We start from the raw sequence: 19,726 nt of genomic DNA, 5'->3' as shown, positions 1-19,726 counted from the left end.
ACAGATTAAACGAGTTATTAATTAGTGACCAATTTTGACAGTAATTCTTTTGGTAGTTAAAATCTTATTAACTAATATTAGTAATCAATTTAGAGGTCTAATTGGTTACTATAGTTTTTTATTCATGATCGTGATTATTTTAGAGACAAATAATTTTTAGTTTATTAATTAGCATCTAAATTAATCACTATACTAATCAATTATTATTTTTACTCTAAAATTGGTTGTTATTTAAGGACTGTCTTATTATAGTGTATATTTATTGTAATATTTGGTAAAATAAATGAACACACTTTGATTATAGTACTATAAAATAATACTTTGATTATAGTACTATAAAATAAAGAGTTGAGCCAATTCTCATTAACTGTACTATAATGAATATATAACATAAATTAAAAATATTAAATGCTCTTAAATGAGTCAACCTATTAATCCACTTAAGTGAATCAACCTATTAACCCATTAAAACGGATTGAGTGAGGTTACAAAATTTTTTATTCACAAAAAATGAGTCAGATTAACTTACTTTTACAATTATAATTTTATTCATGCAATGAGTTAATCCTGACACATTCAAATTTGTTAATAAATACAGATTTATGACAACAAAAAAATTTCTTGAAAAATGCCATATTGGTAGATTATTTTGAATTCCATTTTCTTACTACAATTTCTCCACTTTTCTTATTATTAATAGTAATAAATAAAATGAATTATTGTAATAAAAACTAGCAATTTATATAAATAAGATTATATTAGTAAAATATGTAATTGTTAATAAATTAACTCTATTTATATTTTATGGATATACAGCATAATAAATTGAGATCATATATCATTTAGAAATATAACTAAATTATAATATATAGGTTGATCTAAATCTCATATTACTGTATTCACTTATAAGGTAACTTTTTGCGTCATTATAATTTAATCATATATGTAAACAATACGAAATCTTTAACATGCTTGAGTTTTTCTAACACAACTTCTTTCCATAAATAAATTGATTCTACTTATTTCATGAATAATTTAAATATATCATAATAAATTGTCTTGGTAATATTTACAGAGAGTAATAAAATTATATATATATATATATATATATATATCGTTTATCTTTTTAAATTTACTTATATATTATAATTTGATTTACAAATCTTTATCCTCTTTAGCTTTTTTTAACACAACTTCTTTCCAAAATAAAATTAAATATAACATTTGTTTGTTCTTATTTTTACCTTTTCTAAGAATAAATTTTTATTAGTTTTTCTTATTTTTTTGACAAATTTTTTATTATATTAATTCAGTACTAGAATGTTTAATAATATTTGAATAGTTTAGATGTTTAATTTGTTTCTTTGTCAAGTTATTTAAATTGATATTTTAATTTTCAAATATTATATTTATAATAATATTTGATAATATTTTTAGGTGAGTCAATCCATTAATCCACCAATCCATGGTAGGTTAAGTCAGATTACGAATGTTTTTATTCACAAAAAAAAAATGAGTCAAGTTAAGTTGACACATTTTTAGCACAATTGGTAATAAGGCAACTTGTGAATCGGATTGATCCACTTTGACATCCATAATTTTATGAGTCCAGATTCTCTACTGTTTTTTTTTTTGTTATTCTCTGTTGAGCATTAAAAATACATTGTATTGATATTTTAAATATCTTTTTAATAAATTTTAAAACGTCAAAATTAATGGTAATCAGTGTATTGTAAAGGTACAATAGAAGAACAACACAACAAAACCCAACAAAGAATCCAAATTCTAATTTTATTCATGGGATGAATTAATCCAAACACATCCAAAATTTTTTAATAAGTACAATTTTTATGACTACAAAAAGAATTCCTGAAAAATGCCATTTTAAGTAAAAAAGAAAAAGAAAAAGGAATCTAATTCTCCATTAAGAACACTCACCTTAATTTGAATTGCCTTTTGTTTGTTAATAATATTCAGTGATATTTCTTCATAAAATGTAATAAATATGGACTAGGAAATTCAGGTCTTTATAAAAAGGAAAAAAAAACGCGCATGGAAACAAAATAAAGAAAATTCCTATTTTGAAGACATGCAAAATATGCTTTTCTTTTTGGTGTTCTCTAATATAAATATTCTTTTTACAATCGCAGTTGAGTATAATTAACTCAAAATTAAGTATTTCTCGCTTAGAACGTCTAGGTGGGGGAAACGTAAAAGGATATAATTAAATTGATAGCAAGAGAAAGTTATGGAAAAAAATTTGACCCCATCCTTCAAATAAAAAGAACTTTATGTAAATTAAAAAAAAATCAAATAGTACTAATTTGTAAATAAATATTAAATTTTAAATTCTATTGTTAATATGATACTATTTTGTTAAAATTTAATAGTAAGTTATATATAATTATAGTCCATTACAATAATTATTATTAAAACTATACATATATAATTTTTTTTATGTTAAAAATTTATCATATTTATGTCATTTATTTAAAAAAAATTCATTAAAAAAAAATAATTTAATATATGTCAGCAATCCGAAAATCCAGACCAAATTAATCCACTGTCCGAACAACCTGAATTTGATTAATTTAATAAATTAAATGATCAAATAAAATTATAAAATATTAAATTTAAATTATATTATTGGTCAAGTTGAATCCAAATTTAATTAAACACGACATGCTCACCCTATTCACAACAAGTTTAAGATTAAGATATGTGTACAGTTCTGACATAAATAGCAACATCACATGTTTAAAATTTTTTATATTTTATTTTTGTGTTAATTTGTTAAAAAGAATTGTAAGAAAATTTTCTTTTCATTATTTTTTCTAAAAATTTTAACTAACAGGTAATTTTTCTGTGAATAATTATTTCTTGTAAATTATTTTAGAGATAGTGTTTTATATAACATATTTTACAAAAGAATTGGTAGTAATTTTGTATAATTCTTTTAATAACAAAATATAAAATTATTTCTTTTAAAAAAATATTTAAAATAAAATTAACAAAAAAATTTAAGTCTTTTTAGTAATTAACGTAATTTACTCTGATTTATTAGTGGGTTAATTTTTCCACAAGAGTACGTTACATTTTATGTAACTTATTTCTAAAATATAAGGTGAAATACTATCTAGATACCTAGGACAGAGTGAGTAGACAAGCTAAATAAAATTTTGAGATCGCAAATCAACGGTTTACCGCGGTTTAGAGTAGGGATGAGAAAGTTCAAAGTTAATTGGAAATGATGGATAAACAAAATTTAGTAAAATGGATAATTATAGCTGGTTTCAGATAACAAAATAAAACTTTATGAATATCTGACTAAATTCAGATTTATATTTTAATATTTTTAAATTTTTAAATATATTTTAAAATTTAGTTAAAGATAATATTTTGTTAAAATTTAGGAGTGAGTATTAAAATTTTATATTAATTAGAGACCGACCGAAAAACTAAGTTAGTAATCAAAACTTAGGTACTTAATTTGTAGTGACAAATTTTTTTTATAGTCAAAATCATGATAATTAATTTTAAAAGTTAATTTAGTGATTAATTAGAATTTTTTATATATAATAATAACTATTTTGATAATTAATAATTTTGTATTTTATAAATTGGTATCTAAATTAGTTATTATAGTTACTTACCGATTATTTTTAACTTTTAAAATTAATTTTTAATTGAGAATTTGTTCATAGTACAAAATTTTGATTAATCCAGAAAATTAAACAGTAAAATATAAATTTTAAAATATTCAATTTGAATGATATTGGATTGGTGAGGAATCCGAATTGGATCAAATCCGACCTATGAACATCCTAGATCAAGGCATGAGGGTCCACTTGATTATGTAGTGTTGTTAATGTCTGGGGATATCTGAATAAAAACAAGCTTTGCATGCATTTTGATTTGTTGACCAGTTAATAGTAATTATGCTGAAGCCTGCAGTTAAAATTCATAATTCAAAATGAACGTTATTATGAGCACATGCAAACATATTTAATTCTTAAGTTTCAAAAATTAGAAAGATACAAAATTTTGAGTCTGGCACTAAAAGAGAGGCAGGGTCCATGTGAGACATGCAATTTTTGTTGTCTTTTTGGAGGTTTATAATTTGTAAGTGCATAACTGAATAAATATAATTAAGTAGAAGTAAAAAGCGTAACAGCATAAGAGTTACTGATATGATTGTGAAGCGGAAATAACGCAGGTCTTTGGGTGGGGTTATCCATTCACCGCCCTTGCATGTTCCTGCATACATGTCCAGATGGTCAATAAATAAGGTCCACAAAAAACAAAGGCTTGTGTGGGACATGTTTTTTCGACAATTATACCAGGGTTTGGGTGGACCAAGGCTGGATAAGCGGATCATTGGTTAATATTCTGGTTTTCTATTATATTTGGTATGGAAAGTTGATTCATTGGGTTTTGCGCGTCAGAAATATGTATAGCTTGATGCCTTCGAGAACTTACGCTCACAGAATTTGAATTTTTTACTGATTTTTTTATATTATATTTCTGTTGTTTTTTTAAAATATAAAATAAAGTTAAATATGTTTTTATTATTTCATTTTTAGTGAATTTTAGAATTAGTATATTTTAAAATTTTAGAGCAATTTAATTCTTTATTTTTTGAAATACGTGAATTTAGTCATTTTAATCAAATTTTGTTAAATTTATTTGACATTTCGAACGCGTTTCATAATAATGTTTAACTTAACATTAAAGTAAAAATATATTAAACAGTATAAACAACTTAGATACAATCCTGAAATGTGTACGAAACATCAAATAAACCTAACAAAATTTGATTAAGAGGACTAAATTCATGTATTTCGAAAGATGAATAACTAAATTGGTCCAAAATTTCAAAATGGACTAATTACAAAATTAACTGAAAGTTAAGGGACCAAAAACATATTTAACACTATAAAATATACTCATAATCATTAATTTTGAAATTTCAAAATGTATTAAATTATTTTGAAAGTATCAAAATAGTGTATTTTTAATACTGATCAGAGGATAGCACAGAAAAGCTCCACATAAACACTGAACACCAAGATTATCCACTAATATGAAGGCTATGTTAACATTTTAATAATAATTATTGCAATATTTTGAAGTTGTTCAAGAAATAGTTAATGAAACAAATAAATTGTGGAGATAGCTTTTAAAATTAGGGTTAAATATGTTTTTTTTTGTCTTTTAACTTTATTTGAAAATTAAAATTAGTCTAGTTTTGAAATTTTGAACCAATTTAGTCTCTGATATTTAGAAATGGATGGATTTAACCAAATTTTGTTAAGTTTATTTTGACGTTTCAAATACATTTCTCAGCTAACATTAGGTGAAAACAAGTCAAACGGTGTAATGAATTCAAATATCATCATGAAACGTGTTTGAAATGCCAAATAAACTTAACAAACTATGATTAAAAGAACTAAGTTCACGCATTCTAAAATTGAGAGACTAAATTAGGTTAAAGTTTCCAAGATATGTACTAATTCCAATTTTCTCTTAAATTTAAGTGACAAAAAACATATTTAATAAATAGAGTCAGATGTGAAAGTAGCAGTTGAAATAAGTATATCGAGAATGCTAACCAGTGCCCATTGATTAAAGAATAATTAATGTGCATTAGTTTGGTTTTATTATTTTTACATTGAAAACCGGAATAATTAAGTCCATTAATTAAAATAATATAAATACATATAACCAATCTTATAAAGACAAAACTATCCTTTGAAATTTTTAAACAACTCTTATACAAAATAAGCACTTTGAAATTTGTAAGGTTTCTACTAAAAGTTTAGGTAATTAATTTTTTTTATATTGATAAATTCATGTATTTATAATTAATAATTTAAAATATTGAACTATTGTTTTTTTTAATACAAAGATTTTGTTAAGTTAACAAAGATGTTACACAGGGTTATCAAATTAGAGAAAAGAAATTTAATGAAGTTTCAAATTGATATTTTTTTTTTTGTAAACTTTTAAGATGTGTAACACTATTTTTTGTTGGTTTTTATATTAATTTAAACTTTTTTATATTTAATTGGATTTTAATTTTTAGAAACATTAAAATATAATTATTTTATTAATAAATTAAATAATAAAATAACTATATTATTTAATGAACACTAAATAAAATATTAAATACAGTTGTACAATATTTAAGAGTATTTTTGTCCTTTAAATATAATAAAACTGTATTAATAGTTATTAGGTTAAATTTTATTTATTATCACAATTAACTATGAACTTTTATAATATTTAATGTATATTAATCGTTCTTAACTGGTACCTTTAGAACACTAATTAACACTAATTAACAAGATCCTAAGTATATTTTGAAGTTATCTACATCAAATGTTAGTATATACAAGTATTTATAGACCTATTTCACTAACACAGTTATTCTAGAAATTGAATGTTAGTCACAAGTTTTACTGAAATGTAAAATGTTATGGATTTTTACCTCATATCTTAGACTTTTCTACATTATTCTAGAATTTGCATATTACATTTTAATGCTTTTTGTAAAAATATTTGCAATTTGATTTTCTTTTAACGTTTATATTTATCTATTTTTCTGATGAAATGATTTTTAACAGATATATGTTTTGTTCTTCTGTGATGATGCCCTAGAATTTTTGTCATTGTTTGCTTCGGCTGTAACCACATATTATGATTTAGTTGTTGATTGTACAAAATTGACTTTCCTTTTTGATATTCAAGAAAATATTCTTGATCAAAGTAAAAAGACATAGACTGAAGTGTTTTTCATGTTATCTATCAACTGTCCAATCACCATCGTTATATATGTTGTACTCTTTTGTTCGTTATAAATATCTTAAAATTCTTTTATCTATGTAAAAATGTATTTAACTTAACTTTTCCGTGAATGATTATAAAAGACTTGGACCAACAAGATGTCTGAATCTGAGAAGATCTTCGGCCAAAATAGCTAAATTTAAAACTGAGGGTGGAAGAAACTAGTAATTGGTAATCGTGTTATTAACCATATCATTGAGCATATATATATATATATATATATATATATATATATATATATATATATATATATATATATATATATATATATATATATATATATATCCTGAAACAAAATTGTTATAATATCACTACATGTAATCTGTGACTTATTTTAAACCTTAAACTCATATTTTATCATACATTAATTAACATATCGTGGAAGTACAGATAAAGAACTTAATCTATATCTTACTTCAATATACATGTATAATATATAAAAATTTAAATAAAAATTTAATTTATTACATATTCAATTAAAAAAAGAGACTTTTAGGTTAATCGTTCATAAAACCTAAAACTTGTTTAAACTTCAATTATAATTTTAATTAGGATTGGGCAAAAATAACTTAATTATAGTAAACTATAATTAACTAAACAATATAAAATTAAAAATAACTGAACTATTAATAATAAAACTGAATTGTACTATTGATTTATTAAAGTTTTGAAAAATTGTATTTGAAATGATTAACTATTTGTACTAATAATTAATTATTGTACTATTTATGATTAAGTTTATTTTTTCCTAGTTAGTAATAGAGATTTCTCAAGAGATTAAAGGACAGAATGGGGTGGTGTAGGATTTGTCGAGGTGAAATAAGATGAAGTGGATGACATCGATAACGGAACATAACCATTCTTAAGTAGATCAGAGCCACAACACTGATTTCACTAATTTGGTAGATCAGAATTTTAAATAAATTTTTTGTTTTCTTAGTTTAATATAATTAAACTTTAATTTTAATATTTCGAAAGAATGATACATTTCTTTAAAAAATTGGTATTTGGAAATAATAATATTCTTTTACATGATTTTGGTTAATACATGGTTTAGCATATATTTAATTTACTTATAAAAGTAGTTGATGTTGTGAATAATTAAGTTGCCAAAGAATGACATATAAAGTAATTACAGAAAAATATAAATATGAGTATACTCTAACTAAAAATAAATGAATGCAGCAATAATAATAATAATAAATAAGTAATATAGTACTACATTTTTAAAAGGCGGCTTATAAATTGCAACGATTAATGAAAATTTAAATTTATTTACAAAAATAAGTATAATAAAATTAATTTTTATTTATAAAATTAATAATATACTTATAAATATTTAAAATTAAAGCAATTCGATTCAAAAATATTGTAGTTTAGTTCAAAAATAGTGTAGTTCAGTTCAAGAATAATGCAGTTCGTAAAATAATTTTGTTTATAAGTTCAGTTTATATTATAGTGCACTGCAGTTCAGTGCACTTCAGTTTAGTTTGTTAGAAAAAAAAAATAGTCCAATTCAATTTGTTTGAACTGTTTTTCAGTTCAGTGCAGTTCAATCTAACTGTTGTTTAATACAATGCAATTTTTAATGATTCAGTGTAGTTCAGTGCATTTTGTCCGACCCTAATTTTAATAAGTGTACAAAAAAGGTTTTAAGAAAATAAATTTTTGAAAACTTAAAACCTTTTTTTTTTCTACAATGATTAACAATATATGTAAAACTTCACGGTACACCATACCTTTGCACTCTTGAACCTCTTTGTCAAGTGGTGTCAAGTGGTAGTCCTTTTCATTTTTTTTTTCTTTTTTTCTACTTAAAAATATAAACAAATTAATATTTTATATAATATGACTTTTTTCTGTTTCTTTTATACATTATTAACTAATAGAAAATAAGAATATATCTTATTGTTGCTAGTTATGATTCATGTAAATACTTTATAGGATTCAAATATTAAATATAACCAAAGGCCTTTCAAATTTATCTCAATTTCTAAATATAAAACATAGGTCAATTAATAAAAACACTTTCCAAAACTTCAAAATATAAAAACTAAAGCTAACTTATTAATGATATAATAATAATTTCTTAACTGAGCAACTCAATATGTTTGCTAATAATATTTTTCATATCTCGGATTAGTGGTGTCTTTTGTGTAAAAAAACATTTTTCAATAAATTATTGGCAATGAATAATGAAAACCAAGAACACTCGAGATTATTCTATTTAGATTATAAGACCTTAGGGTTTAGTCTGTCTGTTGACCAGAAAAACATTAACACAAGCCAATATTATTATAAAGCTACCCAGCACTACCTTGGTAGACCGAACCCAACATCAGCAAGAAGGGCCCAGATAGTATTACTTGCACACATAACATAACCCTTATTCTTATATGTTATGTCAAATTTTATTTGTGCAAATAATATTGTCAAAACTAGTCTTTGTTTATGAGAATTGTCTGAAACTATTGAGTTTTTAAAGATACAAATTGAAATCTTCCAATCAAACTGCTCCTGAGGAAAGTTATGGTCTGATATATTCTGAAAACTCCAGCCAAACTAGTTCTCTGCATGAAGAAAATCACCATGTGTCATAAACTGGCTTGCTATATAATGTTTCTACAATGATATATAAACTTACAGTAACTTATTAGAATATGTTGAATAACAAGACAACTAATTACTGACAATATTTGATCAAAAGTGTGGTTTAGAGAATTGTAATTACCTGGTGGTCGTTTAAACAATCTAAGATGGGGGTCAATGGGATGACCTCTCCTCTCAAATTCTAGGTCATAGACAGAGTTTGCAAATTGCCTGACAATTCAAACCATGAAAATGTTCAGTTTCTTCACTTCTTTTAAGTTAAATGTCGAAATTATGAACTGCAGATTCTACCTAGGAGCAGATGGGGGATTTGGATTTGTGGGTACGACGTTTCGATAATTGTAAGGAGCAGGTAGGGCTTGTCGGGATGTTGGAGTTGTTGCAGCATTTCCTATTTCGGAAGAAACCTAACAAAATAAACCAAGCAGAAGACTGCATCATTCTAGGGTTCATATATTCTTCATCACAGTAAAACGAAAACAATGTAAAAGTGTATATAATTGTGTGACAGCATGTTACACTTTCAAAGAGTAATATAAAAGTGTATATAAAAATGTAATTTGTTATTTTTCAGAAATTAAGATAACAGTTTACTCCTTTCAAATTCCAGTACATCGCTTACCCTTTCATGTTGAAAATACTCTTCAAAGCGTCGTTTTGGAGGACGACCACGAGTTGGTGGTTCATAATGTACCTGTACAACACACATTTTTCAGTTTTAGTTGTGTAACTCAAAGTGGTGATCGTAGATGTTCATAATTGTAACCTCAAATAAAAAAATATAATCATAATAATAATAATGCATGTTGCGGATATGTTTACCCTTCCAGAGTCGTGGCTGCCGGCGATGGAACGCCTAACCAACCGCGAAGGGTTCATATTCAGAATCCTCCTAATCGCGTCAGAAGGTTCGGAACTATTAACAAATTCAAACATGTAAATAACAACAAATTAATAATTTTACAAGCTATAAATTACAAGAGAAATCATACATAACTGAACTAATCTACCTAGTTGATGAAGTTCGTTGAAGACTTTTTCCCTTGTCCCGACTACTTCGTACTTCATTCTTCGGAACAATGGCTCCTTCTTGTATTCTGGATAAACTTTGTTATGTTATTATTAAATTTTTATCGAGGAAATGAATATATAAACAACAATAAATGTATTTTTATACCTTAAACCAGGAGCAGTCTTAGCCTCCCTGGAGGTAGAAACTCGTGAACTTGACGCTTCAGTTACCCAAGAACTTGTGTTACTATGCCCTCGCAGATTAGGGGTAATCATCCTTTGATTATGTTTACTGATTTGATTGTGCACACCCCGGGACCTTTATTTCAAAAGTAATGAATTATTTCAACATATAGAAATTATTGTACCGCGTGATGAAAAACATGGCATTGTGTCCTTCTACTCGAGAGTGTTAATGATTATTGATTGATAAATTGGTTGCTCACCACTGTTGCAATGAGACACCACTTTGCTGTCCTTGGATATTAGACAGAATAACTTGGGGATGATGGCGCTGATCCTGAAACGGGGAATACCTGCAACAAGGGAATCTTATTAACCTAACAAATACAATGTTATAGTTCATAAATGGATCTCCAGTTTAATAAGATGATTGCAATTTAAAAGTTTTTTTAATTTTTTATATAAGAAATTAATTGTAAAGAAAATGGATAAATCGTTTTATGGCTAACTTTTTGTTGGGAGTTTTTCCCAACGGGTATTTGTATGTATTAAGATTTATTAATCCATTTTTTTTTTCTTTCCAATACAATCTTTTGACATTTCTACAAAGTAACAAGAGAGATAAATTAATATATATACATATATATGGTTATTTAAAGTTTTTAAATTGTATATAAAGCCATAAATGGAGTTTTTTTATTTTTTGTGAACTTGTAACCAGAGAGGAAATTTGAGGCCAAACATTTGATTGGTCGGAGGCACTGAGGATCCGGATCCGGATCCAAGGGAATTGCTGCTTGCCGCAAATAAGCTACGTTTTTTACCAAAATTGGCAAGTGAGGAGGCAGAAGGAACTGCAGGCTCAGGCAGCACAGGTGTACAACGTTGTTGGTAACGAATTGCTGGCATTGTGACAAAAGCACTGTCAACATCCGAGTATGGCTCCAACCTAAAACAAAACAAAAAAAGAAAAACGCAACCACGTGCTTGGTACTTTAAGCTGATTTGTTAAAAGGTTAACAACACTACAGTAATGTTCCCAAAAAAAGGAAAGGTGAAACTATAGATAGAGATACATTGAGTTCACAGATCCCGTAGAATTTTGAGATTGTAAATCATGATTATGCTGCAACTCAGAGGAATGGCCCACTTGATTCTGCACTGTAGAGAATGACCTGAATAAGAAATAAACAGATCATGCATTTTGTTGTTAACTTGTTAATCGAGTTATTTAAGTAGCAGATGAATGAAATCTTACTGCATGTAATTGGATGCGTACTGTGCTCCATGGATATCAGTGGAGGAGAATTCAGTGTGTTGGGGCCTACTGTTAAAAATACATATTCAATTGAACAACCATCCACACGTGTTTAATTGTAAGCTTGAAAAAACTATTACGGAAGATACAAAATTGTGAGTCTCACATTGACCAAAGAGGTGGGGATTATACGTCGTAATGTTTGTTTTCTTTTGCGTTTCATAATTTGTAAGGTGATGGTGTTAAGAAGTGTAGCTAAGTTTAACTTAAATATACAAAATTTATATATTTGTAAAGTAAAGGTTGTATCTATATATACATTTTCAAGACAATTTCTCGTACTAAAATATATTCTTGAAACTAAATAATAAATGGTTCAATTAGTTTGATAGCGGATGAAACAATATGTCTAACAAATAATAATGAATATAAATAGAATAGACTTAATGATGACTCTGATACTATATTAAGAAATGGACTTTAAGCCTAATTTAATTTTTTATAATTTTGTAAGGTGAGATATACATTCAGTATATATATTTTAAATTGATTTTATCTCTAATCGATATAGAATTTTGAGATCTAACTAATAAGGGTTAAGTAGAAGTAGAAAAAGGCAAAGAGCACCTAGAGTTCCATGCAGCATGGGAGTCACTGATATGATTCTGAAGCGGAAAAAACGCAGGTCTCTGGGATGGCGCAAACAATCCACTTGAGTATGTTTCACTCGCTGGCCTCACCTGTACCTGCATTCAACTCCAGATATATTGTTTCATCAAAAGGAAAAGACTATGGAGTTAACATTTAGTGCAACCTTAAATGAGGAACATGTTTTTCAACAGTTATAACTCACGGGGTTTGGTTGGACCAACGCTGGATTAGACGATGATTGGTAAATATTGAAATTATTGATTTCGACTGTGTTTTGCTGATCGCCATCAAAATGAAGACGTTGAAGCCTACAGCATTGGATGCAGAAAGTAAACAAATAATGCACTTAGTTATGATGAGATAAAAAATTTATAATTCATAAAATGACAGGAAAACTTACGCAAGAATATTTTGGTCCTGCAATTCTGATAATTGATATGAGCAAGCAGTTAATTGGGTCACATTCTGTCCTCGAATCGTAGGATTACTTGTCATCTAATGTAGCATATATGCATTAAAAGAATTAAGATGTTACGTGTTTATGTACGGATCGGTGTTTTTAAGAAATTATTAAGCAACATTAATGTACCTGGGATGATATAGAGTTGCTGAGTTGTGTTCCATTGATAACCGAAGTGGTTGGTGGTGGTGGAAGTGGATTTGGAACGAAAGTGAAATCCATTGTATTTGAGGGTCCCTGAGAAACCAAAGGCGTTGGGTCCTTGAGTTGGATCTGAGTTTCTGCTTCATCTGTTGATTCCATAACCTGGATCATTCATACAAATTCACTACCATTAACAACCTGCACAAACAAACATTTCTAGTTTCCTCTTACGTGTGACCTGCGTTGCGTATGTTTTCCAAAGAATTGTTTAATTAATCTTAGCGCAATTATGCTCATTTTTGTGGTACACAAACATAATTAGACCTTAAAATTTTTGCAGTGGATAAATGGCAATAATAGAAAAGAAACATATATGAAAGGAAAAAAAAATATATGAACAATTCCTTACTCTTTTTTACATTATTTATTACACACGCTAGAAAAATATGAAAATCCATGTGGAGCTCAGTGTTTTTCAAATCTTTCCCTTTCAAAGAGAAAGCTCATCTTGTAAATTTAAACATCAAGTTATTCTTATGTATATGCACGTTTTCTTTATTTTCAGACAAGAAAAAAGCAAACTTTCACATTTTTTTTCTCTTACCAAACACCTGAGAAAACAAGCCCCATTTTTTTTTTCCTTTTACTTTCCTTTCTAAGCAAACCCTGTGTGACGATTTAAAAGAAAAACACAAATGATAGATATACAGCAAAATGAATAAAACTTTATAAAAAGGTAAGATAGAGAAAGAGAAGCAGCTTAGTCCTTACTGCAGGGGGGTTAACAGGAGCAACCTCAGTTTGAAAATTAAAATTTGGCATTAAATTTGGATCTTGCATAGCAGTGATGGGAGTGTCACTCTGTAAAAATGTTGGTAAGAAGTCGTCGTCGTCCCAATCAAAGAACATATCAAGGTTATCTGCCCCAAACTCCTCATCCATGCTGTGTAAACCTTCAATTTGTGAGTGACCAAAGAGAGAAACAGGTTCTATATATACTAAATAACAAACGAAACCACAACTCTGTTCTGTCACAAGTAAATGGACCACTAGACGCTCTCTCAGAAAGAACAAACTGGGATGCTTTGTCCTCATGTGGAGAAAACCTGGGACTGACTCATGGCGGAAGATTCTCGTAACTTGCTTTGCCATCTAGATGAAAATCTTAATGTCATCTTTGTATAAAGAGACACCTGGACAATTACGCTATATAAACTTTTTCATTTGTTAGGAATTCAAGTGTGAGTTTATCTTTCATATTTAATAAAAATAAAAAAATTGAGTATTAAATACAAAAATTCATAAATTTATTGTCTTAAGATTTTATGTTAGATCTGATATGAATCTTTTATATGTGGATTAGACTCATGACTCATTAATATTGTATCTCTTCTAGTAATTCTTTCTCGAAAGACCTATAAGTGGGATGAGAGTCGAAAGATTTGTCATGATAACTTACTAACTTACTAACTCTCACATTGAGTAAAAATGAAAAGAGTTTCATATAAACGAAGATCTATAAATTTATAAAAAATTATATTTTGACTTTCACAATTTGACTCTCATTTTGTACTCCCTGACGTGACTTAGTATGGAGTATTGATATGTATCACTATCTTTTCCTTTAAAAGAATCGATATCTGATATTAAACCCCATATTAAAAAGTATAAAATGAGAGTCAAATTGTGGAAGTCAAAATATCATTGTTCTAAATTTATCGATCTCTTATGTAAATTACACTCCTATTTTATATTATGTTAAATTTATCTAATGATACTTTCTAGAAAAACTTATCAACGTTTCCATATCATCCACGTTGTTGTTAAGAAATTGAAAATAATAAATTAGCATTAAAACATTACCAGATGTTTTAATTTCAAAGTGCATAAAATATTAAATTGTAATGTTTGGTGCATTACTTTTTATAATTTTCAAATTAGAAATAGGGTACTTTAATAAGTCTCACTTTACAATAATTTTAAATTAATTATTATTAATTAAATCATTATAATGACAGAAAAAGACAATGTACTACTATACAAACTCAGTCTTGTATTTATACTGCTCACATAATGTTCCTCGGAAAATGTTCCGGGCTACGAATACACTTGGGACCCACCACAAGTAGGTTGTCCGGATTTATGAAACCGCTGTTCACGTGAGTAATCAAGATAAGTTGATTTAATTAGAAACGTTAATAACTTGATGGGTTGACTTTTACATAAAGCTACTGAAAAAACGTAAAATAGTTAACCGTTGTTCCAATGCAAGACCCACACTTTTACGTTTCATTTGGTATAGGATAAACTAAAGAGAAAACGGACAAAGATGAAATAATATTTTTGAGAAATAATGTTTAAATATGTTTTTGATCATTTAGTTTTTAGTCTAATTTAGTCTTTCAATTTTAGAACTGTGTGAACTTAATCCATTTAAATATAGTTTGTTAGGTTTATTTAACGTTTCAAACACATATTATAGTAGTATTTGAGTTGTTTGCACAGTTTGATGTATTTTTGTTTGAACGTTAGCTAAAAAGTGGATTAAATATATTTTTGGTCACTCAAATTCCAGTGAAATTTGGAATTAGTTCCTCTCAGAAATTTTTGACAAATTTAGTCATTTATCTTTAGAAATGTATAAATTTAATCTTTTTAATCAGATTTTGTTAAGTTTATTTAACGTTTCAAGTCAAGTGCATTTCATGATAGTATTTAAATTGTTTATATCGTTTGACCCATTTTCGCTTAAATGTTAACTTAAATATTATTATAAAACGCGTTTGAAACTTCAAATATTCTAAAGATAAATGACTAAATTGGTCAAAAGTTTTGATGAGGAACTAATTCCAAATTTTACAGAAACTAGAAGGACCAAAAACATATTTAACCCGCTAAAAAACTATCAAAACGAAATATAAAATAAACTTAACAAAATTAAGTTAAAATAAACTAAATTCAAACTGTTCTAAAATTGAGGACTAAGATAGATCCAAATTTCAAAAAGAGACTACTTCTAATTTATACTGAAAATTAAGGGACTACAAATATATTTAATTTGAAATTAATTAAAAAAACTGGTTGGCAGTTGTGACTTAATGACTTAAAACTCACAATAAATAAAAGTTTAATTATTTGAAACAATTATAATGCATATTATATATATATATATATATATATATATATATATATATATATAATATGTTTTTCAAACTATATATTTAGTAATAGTATTTTAAATCGGTGCGGGGACATTTTTTAAAATTTGAATTTGTTATGTAAATTTTCATTGATGACTTTTTTTTTTTATAATTTTCAAAACTGTGAAAGTAGAAAAAAGATAATTATATATCGTAAAAGGGAATTTTCATTAAAAAAATGTGAAGGCAACGTACATGTTAAAAATTAATTTAATATTGAAATGATATTTTTAAACAGTTATAAATCAATTACTATAAAAAAGTGATAGTAACAATTTTATTATTAATTTAATTTTAAAATAGTATATTTTTTTACAACAGATTTAGATTAATTATTATTGTTTTTTATTTGTTTATGATAGTTTATTCTTGTCAAAAAAGGACAATGATCACAATTTTATCATTAAGTTATAGTAAGGATAATGTATTTTGTATTATAATTTTATAGAAATGATATGATTATATAAATAATTGTCCTAAAAAGTTACATTGAATCTTTAATCAAATGTTTTCTTTTTAATGGATAACTTGTTAAGTGAGTTATAGAAATGTTTATAACATATTACCTTTTTAAGGGCACTTGTCAATTGGTCTTCTGATTTAAATAAAGCAACTCACATAAAAACCTTTTTCTATTCCTTGAAATACAATCATAAGAGGGCGTTATTTTCTACTTAATCTCATACCTATAAATTCTCATAATTGACTCAAAGGGCATACATTAAAAAAATGTGTGTGGAGTGAACCAATAATTTATACCGTAATTATAATCTCTTTTTTGTAATTTGGACCAATCCATATTTCAAATTAACTGTCAATTTTAGGTGTATTTTAAATATCCAATATGTTTTTAGGTTAGTCCAGTTTTATGTAAAGTGAAGGAGTCATTTTGTTCATTTTAAAAATTAAAAAAAAAATCCAAAAGTTCAAAACTAAAATATGCATGTTTTAAATTTATTTACATGAAATTAATTTTAATTTTTGAATATATTAATTCGTTATACAAATTATGATATATGTTTTAATAAAATAGTATTATTTAAAATAAAAGTAAATATAATTATCACATTAAAAACTGAGTTAGCCCAAAAACCTAGGAGTTACACCTGCAAAGCCCAGTTTGAATTATGGGCTAAATCAATAGCACAAAAAAAATGAGAAATTGCTTCTTGCACCACTCTGTTTTTTTCTTTCACCCCTATATGGTTGTTAATAACCATTTTACCCTGACTTAAGGAATCGATAAAAACTTAAAATGTATTCTGTGTCTCCCATTTTGCTATGGAGGTATTATTCTCATTGTCATGAATTGAGATAGAATTTGATCCATATACACTTTGCGCATTGTGTGCTTGACCTTGTAGTTCAGAATTATTTCAAGGAAAACATATTTGAATTAATGATATACCTTATTTGTAAATTTCCAATATTTATTTTGCATGTAACAATAAGATTTAGTAGGTTTTTGAGTACATATTTTCAAAGTTGCTTCCTTAATGTCTTATATAAATTGAATATACCTTTTAAGGTTTACTTAATGAAAAGTTAGCATGTACTATGTCTGCCATGTATTGTTACTTAATTGAATATACCATATTCTTACCATATTTTAGAAAGTTGATTATTTTGGAAGAAATTTATATATTTGTCTACCCTACTTGAATACTTGTTAAATTATCACTCATTGTTAAATACAAGAATGGATAGCATTTCACTAAGAACAAAAGAAGAATCATAAAAATTTATTGAGTTTTCTTTTCTGAATCTGCAAGACTTTTCCTTCATGAATCTGCAATCTAGATATATAGTCTTGTTCATCACACTTTCTAGACATGAAAATTTTGGTTCAACCACATTTACAAAGTTTTTCCTGTTTGAATAAGATTTTAGTAAATTGTTGATAATTTTTGCTACATACTATTAGTTCAAAATACGAGTAAGCATCATTGGTGAAAAGAAAGTTCTGTTCATTCCTTTAAAAATAACTAATAATTCAATTTCCTTATTTTGTTACAGGGAATAAATTTGAGGATCATACAAAATAGTATGTATTATGATGGTGATAAATGCTGGAATGGTTCTTAAAGAAGTTTGAAAGTTGTATGTTTTAATGTTTTTAAAATTAAAAAAGGATATGTGTAATCATTTCTTAGAATTTGAAAAAAAAAATTGTAATAATTTTTCTGACTTAGGTTAGATGCAGAAGTGTTTTTTCATTAGGTATAAAAACACAATATTTTTTTGATTTGCTTAGAAGTATAATAAAATTCAAAAGTAATTAATAAATAAATTTTGGCATTGTGAAAAAATAAATAAAATTATTAAAAAAATGTATTTTGAAATATTTTACAATTCATCAAATTTTCTAAGATGTGAAATGATAATGAAATATAATTTTAATTGTCTAAATATAATAAACAATGATAAAATGTTTTTTGTAGCGATTTTAAATTGTTTTAAAATTTTACCTTTTTTTTTCTAACAAAAATACTACTAATTAAAATATATTTGTCATAACAGTTATTTTAATTCTTGGATTTATCACAATTTATAATTTTAATCCTTGTAAATATTATCTTTTTTTAGTGAGAACCTTCGTAAAAGTAACTAAACATTATGGTTATGTATTTTTATTATATAAAATATTTTGTTTGTGTGCGCATATACCATAATTATATTATGTTTATTTTATTTACTACTTTTTTATGTTGTTTTCAAACATAATATTAGTTTCTAAAACTAACATCTTCTTTTATTTTATTTGAGTTCCTATATTACAAAATCTTCTAAGAACACGAGATGAACAATGCTTATCTGAAAAATAATTATTATTTATTTTTTTATCTTTTTCTTTTTAAGGATATGCTTATATTTTTTAATAGTATTTGGAAGTTGAGATGGAAAATAAACCCGCTCCCGTAGATATTGTCTGAACCCGTCTTCGTTTTGACGGGAATCCCTGCATTGACTGGGACTGGGTATGGGTATGGGTATGGGGAATCTCCGACTTTTTCAATTGGATATGGAGATGGATATGGGATGTACATATCCCCGCCATAATACTCGTCCCGGCCATATCTTCGTCCCCGTTGAAATTTTTAAAATATTCACAATTAATTAAGTAATCATATATATATATATATATATATTTTTTTTTTTTCTATTTCTTATTTCTTCTAATTATTTGGTTTGTCATGAAAACTCATGCGCATTTCCAATATATTTTTCATCTTATCATAATCTTTATGTAATTATGTTAGAATGATGTATGTCAATTAAAAAATTTATGTCTCACATTTGAATATTTCTATTATTTTTACTATTTTTATTTATTATATATTTTCATTTCACATGAGAATGTTT

General features: G+C 26.2%; 2 protein-coding genes and 1 long non-coding RNA gene across 3 annotated transcripts; all 3 read right to left on the bottom strand.

Moving 5' to 3' along the window:
* Window positions 1-9,158: 9,158 nt before the first annotated feature.
* Window positions 9,159-10,150, bottom strand: LOC114162135. The gene is made up of 4 exons (XR_003599144.1): window positions 10,079-10,150; window positions 9,748-9,863; window positions 9,578-9,666; window positions 9,159-9,416 (listed from the first exon to the last, which is right to left on the bottom strand). It is a non-coding gene; the product is annotated as an uncharacterized LOC114162135 (long non-coding RNA).
* A 24-nt stretch (window positions 10,151-10,174) lies between these two features.
* LOC114163686 lies at window positions 10,175-11,980 on the bottom strand. The gene is made up of 8 exons (XM_028047981.1): window positions 11,909-11,980; window positions 11,727-11,825; window positions 11,393-11,599; window positions 10,914-11,003; window positions 10,634-10,786; window positions 10,467-10,553; window positions 10,279-10,372; window positions 10,175-10,222 (listed from the first exon to the last, which is right to left on the bottom strand). Exons 1-8 carry the CDS (start codon window positions 11,911-11,913, stop codon window positions 10,175-10,177), a joined length of 783 nt encoding a protein of 260 aa, XP_027903782.1. The 5' UTR covers window positions 11,914-11,980.
* A 524-nt stretch (window positions 11,981-12,504) lies between these two features.
* Window positions 12,505-14,105, bottom strand: LOC114163685. Its single transcript, XM_028047980.1, has 5 exons — window positions 13,935-14,105; window positions 13,149-13,325; window positions 12,960-13,054; window positions 12,762-12,867; window positions 12,505-12,654 (listed from the first exon to the last, which is right to left on the bottom strand). Exons 1-5 carry the CDS (start codon window positions 14,103-14,105, stop codon window positions 12,505-12,507), a joined length of 699 nt encoding a protein of 232 aa, XP_027903781.1.
* Between the last annotated feature and the right edge of the window lie 5,621 nt (window positions 14,106-19,726).

The sequence above is a fragment of the Vigna unguiculata genome, chromosome 9, assembly GCF_004118075.2.
Source record: "Vigna unguiculata cultivar IT97K-499-35 chromosome 9, ASM411807v1, whole genome shotgun sequence".
NCBI classification, from domain to species: Eukaryota; Viridiplantae; Streptophyta; class Magnoliopsida; order Fabales; family Fabaceae; genus Vigna; species Vigna unguiculata.
This window is presented reverse-complemented; position numbering and strand designations above follow the sequence as displayed.

Excerpts from the sequence above, each read along its gene's own strand:
- LOC114163686 (XM_028047981.1), bottom strand. Across the intron at positions 11,004-11,392 it reads GTGCCTCCGACCAATCAAAT|GTATTCCCCGTTTCAGGATC; the intron begins GTTTGGCCTCAA and ends CCCTTGTTGCAG. Across the intron at positions 10,373-10,466 it reads CAACGAACTTCATCAACTAG|TTCCGAACCTTCTGACGCGA; the intron begins GTAGATTAGTTC and ends ATTTGTTAATAG.
- LOC114163685 (XM_028047980.1), bottom strand. The coding sequence starts at position 14,105 with ATGGATGAGGAGTTTGGGGCAGATAACCTTGATATGTTCTTTGATTGG. Across the intron at positions 13,326-13,934 it reads CTCCTGTTAACCCCCCTGCA|GTTATGGAATCAACAGATGA; the intron begins GTAAGGACTAAG and ends TGAATGATCCAG. Across the intron at positions 12,655-12,761 it reads CGTTGGTCCAACCAAACCCC|GTACAGGTGAGGCCAGCGAG; the intron begins GTGAGTTATAAC and ends AGTTGAATGCAG.